General features: G+C 35.4%; 1 protein-coding gene across 26 annotated transcripts in view; it reads left to right on the top strand.

The window, feature by feature from the left end:
• The window catches only part of nfasca (neurofascin homolog (chicken) a), an 80,906-nt gene extending 57,837 nt beyond the window's left edge, over positions 1–23,069 (top strand). For 5 of the 26 annotated variants that reach the window (XM_047809264.1, XM_047809277.1, XM_047809259.1 and 2 more), the window contains 24 exons: positions 26–157; positions 280–423; positions 550–661; positions 754–920; positions 1,363–1,510; positions 1,632–1,762; positions 2,597–2,638; positions 3,717–3,818; positions 3,947–4,144; positions 4,593–4,663; positions 5,322–5,544; positions 5,625–5,740; positions 6,391–6,601; positions 6,779–6,901; positions 7,335–7,508; positions 8,261–8,299; positions 13,828–14,070; positions 14,457–14,576; positions 17,130–17,282; positions 18,564–18,695; positions 18,791–18,860; positions 19,791–19,802; positions 20,602–20,619; positions 22,115–23,069. In XM_047809264.1, the coding sequence (XP_047665220.1) occupies positions 26–157; positions 280–423; positions 550–661; positions 754–920; positions 1,363–1,510; positions 1,632–1,762; positions 2,597–2,638; positions 3,717–3,818; positions 3,947–4,144; positions 4,593–4,663; positions 5,322–5,544; positions 5,625–5,740; positions 6,391–6,601; positions 6,779–6,901; positions 7,335–7,508; positions 8,261–8,299; positions 13,828–14,070; positions 14,457–14,576; positions 17,130–17,282; positions 18,564–18,695; positions 18,791–18,860; positions 19,791–19,802; positions 20,602–20,619; positions 22,115–22,340 (3,107 nt within the window). In that variant the 3' untranslated portion in view covers positions 22,341–23,069. The other 21 variants (XM_047809339.1, XM_047809343.1, XM_047809336.1 and 18 more) reach the window with 19 other exon arrangements.
• Positions 23,070–23,863: the final 794 nt, after the last annotated feature.

The following is a 23,863-nucleotide window of genomic DNA, read 5'->3' as shown; positions in this document are numbered from 1 at the left end:
AAATTTTATGTTTAACCTCCCATAGCTGCTCCTTTCTGGCTACATAAGCCATCTAACCTTGTGTTAGCTCCCAATGAGGATGGACAACTGCAGTGTTTAGCTAGTGGAAACCCCAAGCCCAGCATCCAGTGGCTTGTAAACGGAGAGCCGATAGATAGTGAGTCTGCATTTCAATCTTTATATTTTGTAACATAATGCAAAATGACACTGCTGCCCAATACAACAACTTTGCCAAACCAAATCTTTGTGTCTGTTTTTTTTATTTTTTTTTTAAACCAGGTACACCAGAAAATCCAAGCAGGAAGGTGAATAACGATGCTATAATTTTCAGCTCTGTTCAAATTGGAACCAGCGCTGTATACCAGTGCAATGCCTCAAATGAACATGGCTACCTCCTGGCCAACGCTTTTGTCCACATACTTGGTGAGAGACCAAATTAAACACTAAGTAGTTAGATGTTGAGCAGAATCTGGTGCAAAGGTAGAGGCACATTTCAGAAATAAGAGTGAAAAATAGTATAACTGAACCTGACAACCCTGGTATTTACAGATATGCCCCCCCGGTTATTGGGACCCAAGAACCAGCTGATTAAGGTGATTCAGAACACAACAGCTTTTCTGGATTGCCCTTTTTTTGGCTCACCTTTTCCAGTTTTGCGGTGGTAAGTCCTATAAAGTTTAAATAGTTGTGTAGAGTTATGCTTCAGAATGCACCATGCCAAGTATGTGTGTACATGTGTGTATGTTGATATAGGTTTAAGAATGGCCAGGGTTTAGTTCCGAATGGAGGGAAGTACAGCTTGCATGACAATGGTACCCTGGAGATCAGGCAAGTTCGACATGAAGACCAGGGAACTTACAGTTTTGTGGCAAGCAACATTCTGGGCAAAGCTGAAGATCAGGTCCATCTGGAAGTCAAAGGTGAGGATTCTATTAAAATATTAGAAAATTTATTAAAGTAAATAAAGTTTTATTGTTATGACATAATTCCTCAAGTGTGAATTCTGTTGAAATATTCAAGGTGAATTCTAATGTTCAACTATGACTGTAAACATAGTAAACATTTCTCAAGTTAACCAGAAAACATTTGAAAGAAAAAAATACTGGCAGAGTAATGTTATTCTGTTTGAGTAAAGCAGACAAGCAAAAATGAACAATAAATAAAATAAATTACTAAATGTGGAATAATACTTAACAACAATTTGTTCTCTAATATGGGCCATAAGTCATGTTCTGAATAAAAAATAAATCTAAAAAAAAAAAAAAACAGGGTGATGTTTTGTCTGCCACTATTAATGATTATTTATTACATTGTTAAATTGTTAAATATTTAATGTTTAATGCTTGTGTTGTTCCTTCCCAGAGCCAACGAGAATTGTCCGATCTCCAGAGCATCTCTCTGCCAATAGAGGAAGTGTTGCTCGTTTTGCTTGCAAGATTAAACACGATTCCACACTCCCCATTACTGTCCTCTGGCTAAAAAATGACAAGCCCCTGCAAATTTCTTGGCTGTACGCAATGCATGCTATACTCCACATCTCACAATTCCATTGTGCTATGCATTACCAACACACTCATATTGATTTTTCTAATGTCATTTTGTATCTCACTGAAACTGTTTTCTGCATTTAGGAGCAGGTATAAGAAGGAGGAGGACTTGCTTACCATTAGCAACATTCAGCCTGACGATGGGGGAACATACACTTGCACAGTAACTACAGAATTAGACCAAGATTCTGCCTCGGCTCGCCTTACTGTTTTAGGTATACAAACAAAAAAAACATTTTATAGGAATACGTACCGACCTTGTTACACAGACAAATGGGCACACCCAAACATACCTGTACATACACATACTCATTTAAAATTGTGGATCTGTTATGCTGTAGGCCTTTCCCTGGGATAGTTTGGGTTCATTTGCCCTCTTAGAGGAAATGGCAATGTATACTTAACGAATTTGTATCCAAAAAAGAGACATATGAACTAATCAAGTTAAGTCAAGAAGATTAAAGCAATAAATCCAGAGCAGTAGCCCCACAGTACATGATCAATGCTTGATCCACTTATCCATGGCAATTTAGTGTACATGTTATCTTTAGTGGATGGCATAATCTTATTAATTTAAGAAATTATGACTTGGTACATACCTTGGTAATTTATTTTATTGTCTTTCCTTTATTTTGTCACCTGTCTTCACGTATACACAAATATTTACATAGAAACTGAATTAAAGCTTAATAAAATGAAAGCTTAAAGAGTTGGTCTCAATGTTTATTCTTATTGCTGACAATTTTAACACTTTACTTGAAATATCGCCATGTGTAGGTAACTAATATGCCAGTATTTACACTTTTTTGACTACCTTTGTTTAACTAATAGTTTTTTCTGAATATTTATTTTTAATTAGCTAAATCATGCTGGTGACCTGTAGGTGACATTGTAATATCATAGAATGCATGTCTGTAATGCTTCTCTTATTTAGCTTAGCTGGTACAGTACTCTTTCTTAAGTTCAATAGCATAGAACTTAACTATGTAAAGGTTTAGTTGCTACTAATAGACTCACTAACCCATAACATTTCACCTTTGACCTCACAGAGGATGAATCCCTAGCTCCCTCAAAACCTAGTGCCTTAGCAGGTAACAATTCTTCTTCTTTTCTGCTCCCTTGAAGGCATTTTGTTGTTGCTGATTTATGTTTGCTTATTTGTTTTTGAAACTGAATGATAGTATGATTGACAGATTGACTTTTCTCAGAGCTCTACAGTCTTTACACTATACATACTTAAATCATATTAGTAAATAAGAATGATTTACACTGCCTATTCATTGGCTTAGTCCAAATTAAATTCATTCCACTAAATTTTATCCAAAAATTACTTTAGTATAATGGTAGTAGAATTTTTTAAAATTTATACCCAGATCCTCAGGAGAGTCTAAAACTCAGTATTATGTTTCAACAGTGCCAATTAGCTCTTTATTGGCACTGTTTGCTTAGTTTACCCAAAATAGCTTTAACCTCCTACGACCTGGTGTCCACATACGTGGACATCACTGCATCTAAAATGCAAGCCAAACCAAATTAAATCATGATTGGCTATGTTCCGATGGTGTCTGCTTTTTGGACATGGTAGTGTGGGTAGTATAACATTCACATAAACATTCAGTTCAATAATCAAATAAATCTGCCTTAAGAACTGTCCAGGGGGTTGTAATGTGTCGCACTAACTATTTTCAGTGTGCATATGAAACAATTAAATGTATGATCACAAAGCATCAACAATATGTTCATTTATTTTTATTTGTTTATATGTATGTTACTTGCCAAGAATTGGCCTGTTACTATCAACAGCTTTCAGCAGGGTTGTATACAGTACATTGATATAGGTTCATGATGTTTTTTCCTTCTTGTAATCTTGTAATTATTGTTTGACCTGGTATTTTCAAATCAGCTAAATATTTTCACATTATGCAGAGCTAACTTTCTATTTAAACCCCAGAACATGTGCATGTAAAAAGAGCTGCTGCTTAATAGCCTTGATTAAGTTACTGTATTTATGTATTTTTTATGACTAACATTATAAGGCAAGTGGTAGGTAATGACAAAATGATATGGATAGGTGTAAATTTCGAGCTCTGGTTTTTGGGAATAATAAATCTGATTTGGATTTATTAACAGTTTCCTCACATGCTCACATTTGTCCTGTGTTTTCTCCAGGTCCTCCTGATCCTCCTCAGGATCTAGAGCTGTCTGATCTGTCAGCACGCTCGGTCCGGCTCACCTGGATCCCCGGCAATGAGAACAACAGTCCTGTTACACGTACGATTCAATCATTACAACTCACACACAAAAACAGAAATATTGCATGCGCATATTTCGAGATTCTTAAATATCTATTATTCTGAGAGGCAAACTGTTGTATAATTTGGGCTGCCTCATCTTTGCAGAATTCCTTGTTCAGTATGAGGAAGACCGCTGGAAACCAGGCGATTGGCAAAATCTGTCAAGTTATGCAGGTGATCAGAACTCTGTGAAACTGAATCTGTCTCCGTTTGTGAACTACCAATTCAGAGTGATTGCCATCAACAGCGTGGGTCAAAGCCGGCCGAGCCGGCCATCAGCCCGCTATCAGACCAGCGGAGAACGTAAGTAATTAAGGGTGAAGATACTATTTTTCAAAAGAAAACCTTTTTCTGCCTTTAAATCAGCAATATGTTTATCTAAAACAGTAATGTACTCAGATTGACTTAAAAATCCTTTATCATAATACAGTACTTATGGAGGTTAGTTGTGTTGACCATTGATAGTCCAGATAATAGATGTAGGTAATGTGGTGAGGACAAAATATTTTTTTTAACACATTTACTTTAAGCCCTTAAATTTCCAGGAGCTTTTGGTGAATTCAGGTTTATATTGCTCTTCGTTGTTACAATTATTAATCATATGTATGACATTTGTTATTTTTGCTAAATAATGTGTGACTGTAAAATATGAGCATAATATCTAATACAATTATTTTTAATAATTGAATAAAATTAGTTTTATGAAATTGCAAAATTTTGGTAAAAAATGATAATCTGTATCTTTTTTTAGGTCCTTATATTTTTCCCACTGGCCTTAAAGGGAGGGGTACCACAAAAAGCAACATGGAGATCACTTGGCAGGTGATTACTCTCTTTCTTGTTTAACCTTCATCTTCTGTTTATTTCATTAAAATACACTGTCTATTTTGATGTTATAATATTACAGCTGGAAAAATTCTTTTATTTATTTATATTTTATTCAATATATATTATGTTCCTATTGTTTCTTAGTCATTAGTAACATAAATATTTTTAATGGCATTGGGGTTTTGGGGATACTGTTTATAGTTTGGTGTATGTAAATTTATTCTATTAGTATAGGCTTTTGTCCAAAAATGCTTACTGCGAGACATAATATTTAGTTGTTTAAGTGTTTGAAAATAATATGTAGGCCACTGAACTAACAACACACCAGAAGCAAGTGCAAGATATCTATAGCACTTCTCTACTTTGATCAAAACTGTATATATTTTTTATACAAGGAAACACCCAAGGAATAACTGCTGTAATTATTATAAAAGTATCTGGATATACAGGATAGTTTGGACAAATGTCCTTTGTCAGCTGATTCTAAAGCTGTAGAAAGTCAAACCAGTGGACTTTTGTCCGAAGCATTGTTTCTCCAGAAGCTTTGTATTAGGTAGCTTCTATAAACTTTATAGAAACTACAGTATGTAACCTAACTTATAGTCTTACAATAACCCTTTCTTTAAACTTATATACACATCTATGATCACAGCCCCTACTTGATAACCAAAGAAATGGGCCTGACCTGAGGTATGTGGTCTCATGGAAGAAGAAGGATTTGGACGAGGAGTGGAATTACAGCACCACTACCAATACCAAGCATGTGGTCAGTGATACAGACACTTATGTCCCCTATGAGATCAAGATCCAGGCTGTCAATGACTTTGGACCTGGCCCTGAGTCAAACATAGTTATTGGCTACTCAGGGGAGGACAGTAAGTAACTGCATTTTAATGATGTTAACCTTTGTGTGCTTAGAATACCAGGCTTTTCACTTTTTCTACTTTTCTCCAAGGGCCTACAGAGGCACCTGGAAACCTCAGGGTGTCAAAGTTAAACAGCACTAAAGGGAATGTAAACTGGATTCCTGTTGATGCTAAATCCATTAATGGGGAGTTTAAAGAATATAGGGTAAGTTCTTACCATCCTTACTCTCGTTCATGAAGTGGATATGTTACATGAATAAGTAAGAATGGGATGGAATTAAGGTTTATTTTACTAGATTTCCTAATTTTGCACACATTTGCCTTGTCAAATTTCTAGGTACATGTATTTGCTTGTTATATAAAGTTTTGGGCTGCATATTTCTTCTTGTAGGGCAGTATAGGCATGGACCTTTTTAGTGAAGAACAGCTAAAAAAAACATTAAGAAATAAATAAAATGTTCATCATGGTCTGTTAGCATAAGCTTTTTTACAATATAAATTTGTCAACAGTAAATATATTTAATATATTTAAATACATGTTCCAATCTTTTTAAAGTACTAGGCTTTAAAATTTAAAACTTGCTTTATGTAAAAGTTATTTTTCATACTAAGAGTATTAGGAAAGAAAAAATTTATTGTGTCACCTGTGATCAAGCTACAATATGTGAACTTTAGTTTTAAATGGTTAGGGGCCTTCTGCATTTTTTGAGCTTGATTAATGTCCAAGGAATACATTTAATGTAGCAATGTACAATCGGTTGTTTCTAGAGTATGTTTTCTACCATTACATGTCTTATATGTAAAAATACCTGTCTTTATTTACTATTCTTCTTTTCTTGTTGATTCTTTTTTTAGCTATATTACTGGCGAGAAGCAAGCCTGGTAAAAGACTTAAAGGTGAATAAGGACAAGAAAACAAAAGGTTTCTTCAGTGATGTGTCTCAGAGCAGTGGTGTCCTAGAGGATCTGGTCCCTTACAGCAAATACAAGATGTACATAACGGTGGCCAACAACAAATTTGAGGGACCACACAGCAACACTGTGGAATTTCATACCAAGGAAGGCTGTAAGACATTTCTTGATATGTTACTTTTTTTTCTTTTTTTCTTTTGCATTTTATTAATAAATTAACTGAATATATAATTGGCTAAAACACCATCAAAGTATTTGCCTTGTAGCTGTAATGTCTATTGAATCCTAAATTTGAACTCAAAAAGTGAACTCATTTCTGACTGCTCAATAGTGCCAGGGGCTCCTAAGTTCTTCAAGATTGTCAAGAGGAACACCAACACCATTCACCTACAGTGGAATAAGCCTCTAGAGCCCAATGGCATTCTGATCGGATACACACTCCTATACAAGACAGGTCAGCTCACTTCTAATCAGAAAAGTCACTGTTATACAGAAAAGGGTTGCACGATTGAATGATTCAAATAATATTAAATATAATATACAGCTCATTATCACTGCAGTTCTGTTTAATGGAGCACTTGTTTTTATTAGCAAGGTTTATTTTAACAATGGTGAAATGCACTTTTATTTATTTTTTTAATGTCATCTCAAGGAAGTGTCAAATGACTCAAATTCATCAGCATATTTACATGAATATTTTATTAAGAGCATTAAAAAGCAGTCATCTAGCTAATCAAGCTATCTAAAGCACAAAATATCAACTGCTCACAGACATAAGAATAACATAATTGTGACCTTGTAGGACTTGGTAGTTTCTTAATTTAGAAGTGCAACGTAAGGAACTTTTGCTACTTCAGATTTGAAAAATTACATTTTGACATTTCTAGTGAATGGGACACAGGAGGGTGATGTACAAGTCCTGAGTTTCTTCCCTAATGAGACAGAGTACACAATGCGCCTGCCTGACCGCTTTACTCGCTACAAGTTCTACCTGTCTGCTCGGACACAGGTCGGCTCTGGTGAGGTTTATGCTGAGGAATCACCACACTTTACTAATGAAGGTGAGCTGTCATACTATACGTAGAGCCTATGCCACTTAATGTTGTGAGTGTGGAATCACAAATAATCATTATTAATGGCAGTAAACGTGGGAAGTGAATTATTGGGAGCTTCAAGAAAGAACAGTATGCACAAGAATCAAATTACAAATGATTGTGTAATCACAAGCTAATAGTTTTTTTACTTTATTTGAAATGCAGGACTAGCTTGATTTTTGACAATTTCTTAGTTACAAAATGTAATTTGTGTATCCATGTTCCTATGCTGCTTTTTATGTTGTAAGAAACTAATCCTATGAAACTGGATTAAATTTCAGTACTGGAGCACTGTCACATACATAGTGAGTGTTTAAGCCCATGTAAATAGAGAATTAGGCATGCGTGGGGAAAGTGTGTAAGAGTTCTCTCAAGGCAGCTTTGCTCTTGTTCTCACAGAACAGAAGCTTGTTTTACATTAATAATACAGTATGAAGAATGCCTTCCACTGAAAGCTGATGTCCTCTAGTTCAGCTCAGGTCAATGGCCACTGTTGACTGTTGTAAGGGTCACTGAATGTACATCACCCAGCATTCTTTTCTATGGTTCTGTCTGTCATTTCCCTGTCTTCATTGTGAGAATCCTCTCTTTCTCTCTCTCTCTCTCTGTTTCTGTTCTTTTTTTTGTGCTATCTGCCTCTTGACTTACGTTTTCTCAGTATGCTCTGACCTCTCCCCTTCCTCTTCCTCTGTTGTCTGTATCTTTCTCGGTGTGAAAAGAAGACTTTATGACTTCAGGTACTGACCCTACAGGTGTAGGTAATGAGGAATGGCCTGTCGATCTGTCTGCCTTTCTGTTTGTCTCCCTGTTTTCCCTTTCTGGCACAGTGCAGTTGTAACCAGATAAAAAGAAAGAACTCTGATATTTATCACAAATTTTGATTGCGTTATTAATTGTAATTCACCTTCATGGCTGTACAATGCAGCACTCTTTGGACTGTATTCAGAGCTGATGAGCTGATAAGTTTAAACATACAAAAAAAAATTGTGCTTTAAAGTTGCCAAGTTTGCCTAAATTACAAGTATCAAGGAATTAGTTATTTTGGTGTGTTAAAGCCATCCCCTTTAAAAAACAAAATTTGCTTTAAAGCTGTAAAAAGTACTTTGTAAAAAGTACAATGTACTTTTTATATCTTGTTATCTGCAACAAAAGTAATATAAAAGAAATTAGTTAAAAAATATTGTTAAAAATATTGTTAAAAATAAACAATTAATTAAATAATTAAAAATAATCAGTTTAAATAACTACAAATAATACAAAAGAGAATTAGGGGAACTGTCTAACTGTAGCTTGATATTTAAATGATAAAAAAATGAAATGATTTTATATATATATTTATATTTTTATATATATATATATATATATATATATATATATATATATATATATATATATAAATACACACACGCACACACACACACACACACACACACGTATAAATATATATATATATATATATATATATATATATATATATATATATATATATATATATATATATATATACACACGTATATACTGATAATAATGGAAAAAACAACCAAACAAAGCTGTGTGTCACATTATGAACCAGCAGAAATATCAAATGAGCATGCAGTGCTGTTCAGTACCTATAATGCTTGAAAGCATAAAACTGGTTTCAGCTATACCAGAAGTACTTTTTAATATTTTTATTAAATATTTGGATAATATTTAATGGCAAGGAAAAGCAATATCATAAAGAAAAAAATCTAGATTTTAAGTTTTTAGTGTAGGTAGAAATATTGTAGTTACAACATATTGTCAGACAGTGGTGCTGTCTACTTAATATAGTTTAATATAATGGATACTCATGGATAACTAATATTCTTCTCTTTATAAGCCAAACCAAATATTGATCATTTGAAGATATGTGTAGTTTCAGTATTAATGTAATATTAATATTATTAATATTATTATTATTAATATTATTAATTATTACATTAACGATATTAATATTATTATTAATATTACATTAATACTGAAACTACACATATCTTCAAATGATCAATATTTGGTTTGGCTTATAAAGAGAAGAATATTAGTTATCCAGAGTATCCATTATATTAAACTATATTAAGTACTAATATTAAGTATTAATTATTTAATATTATATTAACTTAATTATAATATTAAGTATTAAGTATTAATATTAATAGTATTAATAATTCAATTACACTGTTCTGAATACAGTCCATTAAACTTAACTTATCAAATTCTTGGGTATGAAAAATTCTGATGATTTACACAATGAAGTGTATGTGTTGGTGTGGCACAGTGTTCCATGTCAACATGTACAATATAATGAAGTGTTTTTAACTGCACCGGCTACTCTGATGACTATCCAACAGTTTATGTGTCCATACTTTTGTTTTTGTCCATATCACTATGTGCTTTCAGGGATGGGACACATTCACTGCACTGCTGTTACCACTTTCTGACACTATACTGGCTTAGAGAAATGGTGTTAGGTTTATCGGTGTGACTGTTTTTATTAGGATTTTACATAGCCTGCATATTTCTTTTTGGTCTAAGTACATTATTCAGGCTTATAAGTCTTTTTCTTTTACTTCTTACTTTTAATTTCTTCAAAGTTAACCCCGGATCCCTGAGAGCACCGTTATCATGGAGCCCCCTTCTGTCACGTTTCATGTGGCCTATCCCAGCATGCTCTTCTCATTTCACAGTTAAGCATGCAGGAAACTGATGCCTTTGTGAATGAGTGCTTCTCAAAAGGGATTTATGCTGTGACATGAATGTGTGAGAAACAGAGAGCTGTTTGGGATTGCTGCTGAGCTGCGTCTCCAACAATGTTATACAATCACACATACCATGTATTATTATTTAAGGTTTAATGCTGTTTTAAAAGTCTCCAATTTTACTCATTCATTAAATTGCTTTGCTTCAAAGACTTTGAAGACTGTCGTCCTAATACCCGAGCATGTTTCCTACAACTTCCTTTAAGTAAGAAGTTTAGGAATTATTCATTCACTGCTTAATCCATGTATCATTAATGCTTGTGCTTTTGCCACTATGCTTTTATTTTTCATTTTTATTCTAAGCTGTTGTAGTTAGCTCTGTCTTATTTACCCCAGGATATTTTACAGGTAAGAATGCACTGAGTTGCTTGCTGACTGATCATTGGGAATGCAGTGCTCACATCCACTGTATTTTGTAGAAAGCATAAACTCTCATAGCTCTCAAGGTCAGAGGGATATTCTCTGATAGGCACAGCCGTAGTGTTTATGCAGTTTCATATGCTGCTGGCTGTTCTTAACTGTCATGCACATTCCATGTTTTGCCTGCTGATCAGCTGTAAAGAGAAAATAATTGTTGAGCTTTGCTTTAATGCTTATCCTATGTGTCTGCCTTTACATGGATTAATAAAGGGAAAGGTATGATTCTGTGATGGTGAATTATTTTAAAGGATTATAATATAAATATAATAAGCTGTCTATTCTATTGTCATTCATCTGTTTTTATTAGTGTTGTGTGCAAAGATGCTTAACCCCCTCCTGAATGGTTGCAGTATGGTATGATTTATGGTGGTGGACATGTTTTCCATGATGGATTTCCCACAATTATATTATCCAATAAGGAATGAGCTTTAAATATAATCACCACTTGGTGGCAGTGTTGAATCAATTCATGTGTTACTGGAACAACTAAAAAAAGAGGTTGCTCTTTTTCTAGTCTGCCACACCCAATATTTGATGTTTTTTTTTTTCTTTCAGAGGAACTTTAGGAACATATGTTTCTTAGATCATTTTTAGTTACAGACCTGTAGGGACTCCCTACTCTCCTTAATAAAAAGTTAGATTACTGTCTAATTCAGTGATCAGCTATTACATTGGAACCATTTGCCTATTATTGGTTAGGTCCCTCTTGTACCACCAAAATAGCTCTGAGCCAGTAATGGACTCCACAAGACCTCAGAAGGTGTGCTACGGTATGGTATTTGTTACCAAGATGCAGCAGTCCTATAATGTAAGCTCTGAGGTGGGGCCTTCGTAGATCAGATTTGTTTGTCCAGCACATCCCACAGAAGCTAGATTGGATTGAGATCTGGGGAATTTGGAGGCCATGTCAACACCTTGAACTCTTTGTCATGCATGCTTAAGTAATTATTGCAGTTTATCAGGTTGCATTATAATGCTAAAAGAGGCCACTGCCATTAGGGAATACTGAAGGGGTGTACTGAAGAATATTGCCAGAGCTTTACCCTGCCTCCTTTAGCTTTCCTTCTTTCCATAGTCATCCTGGTGCCATCTCAGGCTAATGTTCACTGGGCTCCCATAATCCTGTCACTTAAAAACATCCACAAACAGTGGTGCCTTATTGTACAATGACTGTGAGCTCCTGGACAAATGAGACCGAAATGTCAGTTGTTCTCCAGACTATGAGTTTGCCTTTTGTACATTGTGTAGAAGCAGAGCAGAACACTGACATGTCCATGTTTATAAATAAGTATGTGATATCAGCTTGCGACCCATCCATAGTTGGGCTGTTTTTTCATTGTTTAACTGCCTTGTTTCTGTAAGCCTGTGCCTACCTGGTAAGACACAGCGTCCTGTTCTTGGCAGATAGGAGAGGAACTCAATGTGGCCTATCCTGTAATAGCCCATTGGCCTTAACATTCATTATAGATTTTTTCTGATCTACATTTTTTGTTCTTACTATTTATTTACTAAATATCTCACTATTTAAGGGGGCACGGTGGCTTAGTGGGTAGCACGTTCGCCTCACACCTCCAGGGTTGGGGTTTGTTTCCCGCCTCTGCCTTGTGTGTGCGGAATTTGCATGTTCTCCCCGTGCCTCGGGGGTTTCCTCTGGGTACTCCGGTTTCCTCCCCCAGTCCAAAGACATGCATGGTAGGTTGATTGGCATCTCTGGAAAATTGTCCGTAGTGTGAGAATGCGTGAGTGAATGAGAGTGTGTGTGTGCCCTGTGATGGGTTGGCACTCCGTCCAGGGTGTATCCTGCCTTGATGCCCAATGACGCCTGAGATAGGCAGAGGCTCCCCGTGACGCGAGGTAGTTCGGATAAAGCGGTAGAAAATGAGTGAGAGTGAGGGAGATCTCACTATTTAATTGCCCAGAACCATTGGTCTGAAAAAGTTCCTAATAAGATAAAAATAATGTTATTATTTGTATGTAAGTTAAAAAATATGCATTGATGGACATTGATTTCACTTTAATGAACATAAAATAGGCTACCATTTAGTGACTAATGCAAGCAACTCCGTGTGAGATAAGCGCATGAAATTGTGAAAGGGGACAGAAAACACCAGTTCAATTCATTACAGATTTAAATGCCACTTGGCTCATCATTTATTTTATTAGAAAGATAAAGACTGCACTTTTGGCATACATGCATACTGTATGCTTGCGCAATAATTTTAACTGGAAATATAATATAATCAGTTCCCTATGCGAATGCAATATCATATAGTGATGATAATTTTCTTTATCACACAAGCATGGTTTTGCATAGCAATTTGTATGTTCTCTGATGCTTTTCTGCTCACCACATTTGTTGTTATTTGAGTTACTTGAACCAGTCTGGTCATTCTCCTCTGACCTTACTCAACACCATGGCATTTCTACTAACAGAACTGATATTTACTGGATGTTTTATTTACCTTTCTTCTTTCTTTTATTTTACCTTTCTTCTTAAACTGTAGAAACCATTGTGAATGAAAATCCCAGGTGATCATTCTGTATTGATGTAGACATTAACTGATGCTCTTGATCTGTATCTGTATGACGTATTGTGTTACTGCAGCAAGTTTGGATAACTGCATAAATGATCAGAGGCACAGGTCAAAATATTTATTTTTTAAAATAATAATTTATTTTTTAAAATGATATATAATCAAAATACTAATTTGATAATGAAGAATACTAATATGACTTAGAATTGTGTAATTATTACATTTATACAACTATTTAACTACCCATCAAAAGAAGAGCTGGGGGTCTTCAGGCCTGGAACTGAAGTCCACTGCCCTAATCTTAAAGGAGTGGAAAGTGTAGAATCTGGTGCCAGCAATTCAGAATGCTTTGTACTAAATTGAATCTTTGTCATATTTTAAAAGTTCCTCAGAATCTTTCTCAGAATCTTTTTTGTATGGCAGAAATGGAGGATTTCTGAATTATAGTTGTGGGAATTCTGTCAAGCATTGTAGTCCATGGACATTCTCTTGTGTACCTTTTGTGCTGCTAACTACATTTTGATATGCTTAACTGCTGCATTCTTCCTCTCTCAGTGATCGAATCCACAGATGCCGTGGTGATTGCAACTGTTCTCCCCCCCTTTTCCCAACCTACAATCCCAAGTACAACCATTACAACCTCAACAACTACCACTCTTGTCCCTACAACTGATGCCATCCCCACTTCTCCTGCTCCAACTACTCCAACTACCACAACTACTACTACAACTACAACAACTACCACTCCCAGTACTACCACCTCCGCTACAACCCAACCCACCCTGCCTATCATGCTGGGTATTTGCATAGACAGTATTAAAAGTCAACATAAAAGTAGAAAGCACTTCATTAAATGACAGTTGTATCTTTAAATTTCATATTATTCATTCATATCTATCAATAGAATGGATGCCATTTTTGAAGAGCTTAACTAAAACTTGACCTTTGCCCAGACATTTTCCCGAAATTAGTATTGATGTTTATAATCATTTGTATTGACTGTGGCATACAATTAGCTTGTTATTCCTTTATGAGATTAAAAGACAGTCTCTACTGAATGTGATGAAGAGGCTTTAGAAGGGCCTTCATCATATTAAATGCTGGTGTAGTAAGTATTAGCTCTTGTCACTTTCTTGCAGTGGTTGAAATTTGTGAAATGTACTCCTCTCCCACGTTCTGCTTAGCCCCGCATGTAAAGATCTGGAATCTGACCGTGGATGCTAACAGTGACTATGCAAACATCAGCTGGAAGCACAACCTCCCGGTTGGCAGCAACGCATTTGTGCTAGAGTCCACACTGGACAGTAAGACCCAGATTCTCCCACTGAGAGCTTATGAAGGGAACCTCAGTACTTTGACTGGGCTTGCTAGGACATAAATCAAGACCAAGATCTTGCCGAATTTATTGCTAAGACACACTTAGTCAAATATATTGCTGTGAATTTCAGCTCATTTTGTTCTGTGATCGCTTAGATATTGTAGAGATTAATGGACCATTTATCATATCTAACAGCTATGAGCAATGCTACTTTTCAAGCTGTGCACCTTCTTGTACAGTAACCCTTATAGATATTCCATACATAGATTTTGGAAAGAATAAAGTAGCAGTGCACTGTTTCATCTGCCATATGTGAGAGATTAAATGAGTCTCTTTTACTCGTTTTATTGGGCTTTGGTTTGTGTCCTCAGGAGTCTTTAAAGTTCCCTTTAGAAAGCTCAAATTCTTTCTGATGGCTTGCAGGATCAGGGAGAGATTAGAGTATTTTTGGACAAAGAAAGTGTGATTAAGAGGAAAGAAGAGAATGAGAGAAAGAGACAAAATAAAATGAACGAGTAAAATGAATTTTGGGAGTAAAATTTAGAATCTTCTTTATACCAAAATGCCAAAATATCACCACTTGAAATATTTCTCTCTGATGGAAATCTCCTTTTTATGTGGCTTACAACAATTGTACATTTCTGCCTAATTTACTAACGTAACTACATCCCAAATTTTAATCATCCACCTTTTCATGTAGCACTTTGGGATGATCTCTGACATACTGTACAGTATCATTAAAAGCTCTTTCCTGTTATACTTTAGTATCACTGCATCTATGCGGCTGATTCAGGAACTACGTACTGTATTAAGTAGATGTTGGTGGAGTAGAACACTCTGCCTTTTTCTCACTCTCTCTCTATCCTCTTTCTTTCTTTATCTTTCCTTTTTCACTTCTTTAGTTTTCACTACCTTTTGAATCTGATTGTCTACCTCCACCCCATGTGCCTTTTATGCCACAGTTCCTAGTGAGCAAACTTTAAGAGCCTGGCTGCCATCTAATGCACAAAATAGGCCTATTCCTCTTTTGTCTTTTAGGGGAGAGGGAAAATGAAGGAGTTAATGATTTCTATCCTTCATCTCAAGGGGGCTATCAGAATCACAGTCATGACCTTGAAACATGTATATGAGACCATGATGAAGCAATCACATGCTGAGACAGTGTTAATGTATACCGGCTAGTGGTTTCATCTGAGTAGACCATACAAAATACGAACATGAATCCGTGTTCTGTGGGGAGTAGTGGATAGATTATATGTCATGGCACTGTATGATATCAAGTATACACACACCATTGTATAAAGTAACCTCTGCAGAATTCTCCACTCACAAAACAGAATATTTAATTAGACAATTTATGTCTCTCCCTTTCTGTCACTGGACGTTGCATGCTCTGTGTGAAGGTTAACAGGAGAATTGCTTGTCTGGTGTTGCCTTGGGTTAATGTATTTTGTACATCGACCAAAAACGTGAAAACATTATGCTCCATTTTTAAGTGCGTCATGCATTCTCTGTGCGTTAATATGCTCATGAAGACAACCAAGAAAATCACATTTGTATAGAGTCTATACTGGCATGCAGATTTTTTTTCTAATCCAGCCACATAACCAAACCCAATTCCCTCCAAACCCCCTACCCTCGAATCATCTTGTCTGTTTAAGCTAAAGCTACAAATAATGGGTCATTATTTCATTAAATATCTGTGAGACATCAGTACTGAATAAATATCATGTTTGGTTCACCTTGTAGCTTTAGCTAAGCATCACGCTTAAACCATATTTTATTGCTGCTCTGGTAAAATTCAGGGTGGGTAAATGGCTGATATCTTGACAAGCAGTGTGTGACTGCATTTTATTTTAGCATGTTGCATGTTGTCACCAGCTTCTGGAATATTACTTAAGTAATGCTCATTCACACAATTATACTAGCTTGGCTTTAATGTGATTTTGGTGTGAATTTTTGTTTGATATAAGAAAAGGTCTGTAGATGTTTGAGACTGTTGCTCAGTTGTTTTTTTTCAATCTAGAATTGGCAGTACTGACAGAGAATCAAAATTATTTTTATAAACCATGTGTGGAAATTAATACTTTTCCCCCCATTGTATCACATGCTATAGAGACACATGCTTTTCCACCAGACAGTATGTCAAAAGGTAAACTATCTGTAGTCCTGTATTTTGTCAGTGGGCTTCATTTTTCATTCTCCCTCTGGCCCATTGATTCCTATACCAATTTCTGTGCTTAGTTAACATTTCTTAGTTCTTTTTTGGTCAGGACATGCAAGTGGATCACCATTTGGTCAAAACTGATTTATCCCCATACTGTTTTGTGGTACACTGTCTGGTGTGAAAATTAGACTTCTTTAGATCGTTCTCCTCAAATAATTAGCCTTTTAATTTTTATTGACATACAGCATGAGCACTTTCACCTTCTGGTCTCAACACATCACATTGTGGAAATGAAGGCTGCTTCCAGTCATGTTTTTTGGCAGATTGCTGTGTCCTGGATTCATGGACATCTGTTTTACATCTCCTTCCAAGGTAATGGGTCTACTAGGAAAACTGTGGTGTTCAAAAATGAACCACCAATTAAGCTGCCTGGGTTGATAGCTGGAGCTAAGTACCGGCTCCGTGTGTTTTCCAATGACCAGCCCAGCGTCTCCAGCGAGTATGTCACCTTCGAGACCAGTGGAGGTGAGGGCTGGCTGTATAAAGGATGCAATACAGGGTTTAGCTGTTTCCTTGTCTGTTTAAAAAATATTTGGATATTAGGAATAGCATGAAATTGGTTTCATTTTGTGCTATTGGCAAGTGTATTTGCAACAGACTCTAATCAGTAATAAGAAAAACAAAAACAGAGTCTAGTAAGGTTTAATGTCATACCTTTAGTAACAAAAATAATATGTTATGTATTGAAATATAAAATATAATATTTTGCACAATTACATTATTCTGAGGTTTTGAATCATGCAGCAAATCTCTTTGCTTCTGGAAATACCAACAGGCACGATTGTGTACCATGTATGTTGGAAGTCAAAATGTCTTCTCCTGTAATACCGTGAAAAGTGTTACTGTATATACAGTGTATATATATATATATATATATATATATATATATATATATATATATATATATATATATATATATATATATATAACAAGTTTGAGGGAGAAATTGAGAATATATATATATATTCTCAATTTCTCCCTCAAACTTGTTTTCCCTCTGGCTTGTACTGGTTTATGATATTAGCATATCGAATGTCCCTGCTTCAGAGTAGCTTTAAAAGCATTTCATATCATACTATGCCACAAACACAGCACATGACTGATTCAGGGACAGTCAAGATTACATAGATTACAGAGCATAAATCCAAAAACTAACACAGGCTGAAGGATATATTATTTGTTTTAGAGTACTAGTAGAATGCATGACATATCAAGGAATTTTCTTCATTTGGTCTGTGTGTGTGTGTGTGTGTGTGTGTGTGTGTGTGTGTGTGTGTGTGTGTGTGTGTACTGTATGTGTGTGTGTGTTTTTTCTCAGGACACATCTAAAGAATGTGGTTTTTGGGCTACATTTGTTATCACATTTAGGGTTTGATAATGCAGGTTTTAATGCACTTTTCTTGATGCTAATGTGTTTTTGAAAAAGCGTAGTTATCAGTGAAGGCTCTGCTGACTGAAACATAAAGAGATTCATTAAAGGCTCAATTTTGGTTTTGTGATTATAAATCACAGGAAAATGATGGTGAGTAATTTGTTTAGCTTGAAATAACATTTATGGTTCGGTGTCAGAAGCTTCAGTTTTTATTCTGTCATCCTGTCTGTATGCTTTTCAAATCCCTCCTCACTGTGTGTGTGTGTGTGTGTGTGTGTGTGTGTGTGTGTGTGTGTGTGTGTGTGTGTGTGTGTGTGTGTGTGTGTGTGTGTGTGTGTGTGTACATTTGCATTTGCGTGTGTTTTGTTTGACAGCCTACAGTACGGACCAAGTCGACATTGCTACGCAGGGTTGGTTCATTGGTCTCATGTGTGCCATTGCGCTCCTCATTCTTATCCTGCTCATTGTTTGCTTTATCAAAAGAAGCAGAGGGGGGAAATATCCAGGTAACACACAGAATGCTATGCAGTATAAAGTATATTTCAATGTAACTGAAATTCATTCGCTAATTATGAGTCCATTCACTCCCCTTTTCCTTTAGTGAGAGATAAAAAAGACCTCCCTTTGGACCATGTGGACCACAAAGACCAGGATGGATCATTTGATTACCAGTAAGTGTGTAGCCTACTCTAATATATAATATCAATCACAGTGAATGATTCTGTGGAAATTATGTTGTGCATGTATTTGTGTTTTCCTTTATGGTAAATGCCTTTTCTTTTTTTGCTTGTTTCAGGATAGCTTGGAAAATATAGAGACATGAAGGGGACATGCCATTCATGCCTAATGTCCTAATCAACATTAGGCATGCCTAATGTCCTAATCAAAACTAATAAATAACTAATTAAAGATTGACAAAAAAAGTTTATCAAAATTTATTAACAAAATGTAACAAAATGCTTTAACCAAAATCCATTTTCAGAGCTCACTAACCACACTACGGTACATTGTTCGTGAACATGGAGTGGCTCACCAGTGATCAGTGTTGTTGTTATAGAAGAAGGGAGGCTCAAGCCCTGAACTGAGACTTAAAACTAAAGAATAAGTTTTGTTTTTTTTGGACTGTAATTGTTTGTTCACTGTCTGACCACACAGATGCTGTGTTAACAAGTTTGACAGCTAACAAGACTTTGCTGCGTGGTGCATATCTATGGCTAGCCTTATATATATATATACATTTTATGTGTTTCTTTATTTTAAGTAGTAGTCATGACAGAAAATCTTTAGCAACATCGTAGGAGTGCTTTCTAATATCTTAATGTTCATTCATCCACCATAATATTTTTATAACTTTTATGAATAGATAAACTATGACATAGGTGTATTTCATGAACATTAGCCAGTTAACCAGTGCACTAAAAATAAAGCCAGTGCAGCAATTTATGAGAATTTAACAACTTTTTAACATTCATCTTAATACAGTCATAAGATCTTATAAATTATCTCATGATTGGCTCAGTGTTTTGCAAGTAATTAATAGTTATGGTACTAACACCTCTCAAATTAAATCCTTGTTCCCTCAATCACCGAACATTGTAAAGGAACGAAAACAGGTATTTGGTTTTAACACAGCATCCCTCCTAGCCTGAGCATGTCAGCTATTGGTTGTGTCTGGAATGAGAAGTTAGCTAGATGCAAAGGACAAACGATGTCAGTTCCATGGTGTAGATCTTCAAGGGTGTCAAACACTTGTCAAATACAGTATGTCTTAAATGCATTAAACTTATTCTCAGTAATAAAGCATCTGTAGGCTAGTACATGTTCCAGAAACAGTCCCCATAAAATTGAGTGGGTTTTTGTTGTTGTTGCCGTTTTTTTATTTAAAAAGTCAGTGACATAGGTATCAAATTGACTTACTGGAGGAGCAGGGAGGGGCAAAGTGCCTTTCAATTTGCCAGTGTTTGAGACCCTTGAGCTACTGTTCTTGTATCCAGCAAGACTGCCAACAACTTGAAACAGAAAAATTCCTGCATGTAATTTAAAGGTGGCAGTGCTCTTATCTGGCCTGCAGCAAAATTAACACAAAGCTATGAAACATGCATGTAAAATCCATTATCTTGAGTATTAGAGGTCGCATTTTACTGGTATTGTATATCAGTATGATTATATTTACTAGAGGCATACTGTATATATAAAAGTATGTATCATTTGGTACAAGCAATGGCATCTGCTTACACAATAAGCAGAAACAACATGTGCTTTAGAGTGAACAGATTATTAGGAAAACAAAACTAAAACGTTGGTTAGTTGTATATCTAGTTGGTTAGATGTATATCCAGTGGCTTTTTCTAACTGGTTTTCACTCCTCTATTTTTAACCCTCCTGTCATTTTTCCCCTCTTGGTCCATGAAGGTCCATTGAAAGAAAAAGGTATGAAAGCAGAGGAAACAGCTGCTTCTGACTGTCTACTCCACAGTTTATACATTGCCTGCATTGAGTTTTTGGTTTTAATCACTATGTTGGTCAATAAACATTCTAATATGCAGTATTGGAGGAAGTTTTTTAAGACTAAGTGAATTTCACTGAGATTCTTTAATATAACTCTTTAATTAGACCTTAAATTGTTTTGTTTTTATTTCAGAGCTTTATAATAATAAAATATATTATTAAAGGTTTATGACTTACTCCTTTAGGTTCTTACAGTATATACATTACGATGTGTATCTTAGAGCTTCATTACTGTATCACTTGTAACTGGTGGTTAATTGATTAAACCAAAAACTCAGGACAAGCAGGTTCAGGTTGGCCTGTATCTCATTTTGATGGAGGCTAGATGATTGTGGTACATTTATCAAAACAATATAATATACATCTTATTAAGGAATTCACTCTAATTATGTTTCCGATGCTTTTTCACTGAGTTTTTAGAGCAAGGAACCATGTCTTCTAGCCTTATCATAATTTTCATAAGCAAAAATGTACAATATACAGTATATATATAGGCAATGACTTTTGCTTATGTAAAGTTAAAATTGATTTAATGCATTTTAATATGGAGTATGGAATTAACCATACTATTGGATCTCATAGAATAAAAAAGTAATCTGACTTATTTCCTGTAAATAAGTGCATGGCCCGATAATATTCTTCAAACTGAGAATAATCATTTATTGATTATTACTGATTTTAAAAATGTTTCAAAATCTTGGGTTAACATAAGCATTTCTTTCTTTTTTTATGTGCATCTTTTTGGCACCTTGCTGAGGTACTACACTTCTTGCATGATTAGGCTTTTTCCTCACAAACAGCACCAGCATGAAGTTAAAAGGACATATACTGTATGTCCTAATTATTTGCTAAATACTGCCTGAATCATAAAGAATGATTCGCTATAGATTTGATTCAGAATTAAAGTTTCATAAATAAAAAGTCTTCCCTACCTAAGTTAGACCCGAACCTCATTTATTTACCTTCAAAGTGTCTGTCTTTTTTAATTAAGCTTTTATTTTAATGTTTTAGTTTTTCATTCATTTGCGCTATTGTTTTTCTACTGAACTACAGGTAGAAAATCTTTTCTATCAGGTATAGATTCTCCTTTGTTCTTGAAAAATGTAAAGGTAACAAAGGAGCATGGCAGTTCAATTCATCCCCTTCTGTTTATGCTTTGCCTGTTGTTCTAGTTGCAGTAAGCATAGGAATGGAAGGTTACGAGTCAGCGTGCAAAATTCAGTTTTCAGTCTTCATTCTACTAACTGCAGTTCTGCTTTGTGAACAAAAGAGTTGATTATCTCTGGAGTGCCCACTCTTTACAGCACTTTTTATTCAAATTAAAATTCAGTTTTTATGAGTGTATGATGTGGAAGAGCTGCAAAGTGGAATGGTATCATAACCACCTGGTTTTTTTTTTGTTCTACCCCAACAGCAGTGATGAGGACAACAAGCCTTTGCAGGGAAGTCAGACCTCTCTAGACGGCAATGTCAAGGAAAGTGACGACAGTCTAGTAGACTATGGAGAAGGAGGGGATGGCCAGTTCAATGAGGATGGCTCTTTCATAGGCCAGTACACGGTCAGGAAGGATAAGGAAGAGACGGAGGGCAATGAGAGCTCAGAAGCCACATCACCTGTCAATGCCATCTATTCCCTGGCATAGATTCTTTTCGAATGAACAGAAGGCCAAATGTCCACACAGTTTAATTCAATATATACATAGAGAGAAATCTGGAACCACATATACACACTTAATGTTGAGATGCACAGTCCCTATCAAGGAAGCAGGGGTGAATAAACTCCTGGTGGAGAGAAGTCAGAACTCGGACTTCAGTGTGCCTTTAGGGCAATCGGGCACAGGGAAGACAACAGCAACCTGAGACTTTCAAGCATTTTCTGTGGCTTATTTTTTATTTTTTGAAATCCTGAACCCACATTCACACTTTCTAATATTAGAGTAAAGCAGACACAAGCAGCAGTCCTGTGACATATCAGTAGTGGGCCAAATCAACAAAGGAACATCGGCAAATGCCAAAAATATGATAGATGTGTTAATAAATGATATATGAATGCTGTAATCAGTGCTGGCACAGCTTGCTGTACCATAAAAATCTATGCACTATGTATTACTTTGATTTACTTTTGGTTGAAATTGGGTGATCAAATTTCTTCTTTCCTTTTATAATGCAAAAAGCATTAATTACTGTTTAGTCACTGTTAAGTCATTGAAATGCTATACTTCCTGGCACCCATGTCCTAGCAGTGGATATATCTGCTGTAGATTGATGCCTATTTTTGCAAGTATATTTTCATTGGCTGCATCTATAGCATTATCTAATTAGCACTACTGATGTTTATAGAGTCGAAGGCAAGCACCATCATTTATCAGATTTGAATGAAAAAAAAAACCCTAACCAAATAAGCAAACAAACAAAAAAGAAACATTATTTTGGAGCAAGGTCGTGTTACTGCAAGAGACCGAGAGGTTAAAAAAAAGACTCATTAAACACAATTGTATAATCACTTTTTTAGCTGCCACTATATATTAGATGATGGGGGTGATGATGATGATGATGATGATGATGATGATGATGATGATGATGATGATGATGATGATGATGATGATGAATCTGACATCCACTATTTTTTCTAGAATTTTGGGGTGTTTTCATGGTTTTAGTAAGTTTGTTCTAGGGTATTTAGGTGCAAAGTAGAAGGATAGATGTGGAAGCAGTAATGCTAAATGGTTTACATAAGAAAGGTTAAGTCATTGAAAATCTTTTAATATCAAAACCATGCTTGATATTGACATTTTAATCTTAAATATCTCCCATGGCTTACAGAAACAAAAATTATACGTTGATCCAGGAAAATAGGGTCTTGTTTCATGTTGCATGGTGACAGGTTATATGAAAAGATTATTAAAATTGCTTGAATAGGGGACCATACAATTTAGCATGCTTTCATTTCAGAGCTTGGTTTCACCAATGCATAAAAAGCAACTTGAAACCTAGTGATACTTACAGTGGTGGATATGGACACCTTGCTTCTGCAAATACAGCACCGATATAGTTACTTCAAGCAGAGGGCTCAGTGTATGTAGAATTAAATATTTATTTGTATTAATTTATACAATTTATATAATTAATATATTGCTGATTTATTTAATGAACACCCAATTTTAAC

This window comes from Tachysurus fulvidraco, chromosome 2 (genome assembly GCF_022655615.1).
Source record: "Tachysurus fulvidraco isolate hzauxx_2018 chromosome 2, HZAU_PFXX_2.0, whole genome shotgun sequence".
NCBI classification, from domain to species: domain Eukaryota; kingdom Metazoa; phylum Chordata; class Actinopteri; order Siluriformes; family Bagridae; genus Tachysurus; species Tachysurus fulvidraco.
Note: the sequence above shows the minus strand (reverse complement) of the source record. Positions and strands in the feature narration are given on the sequence as shown.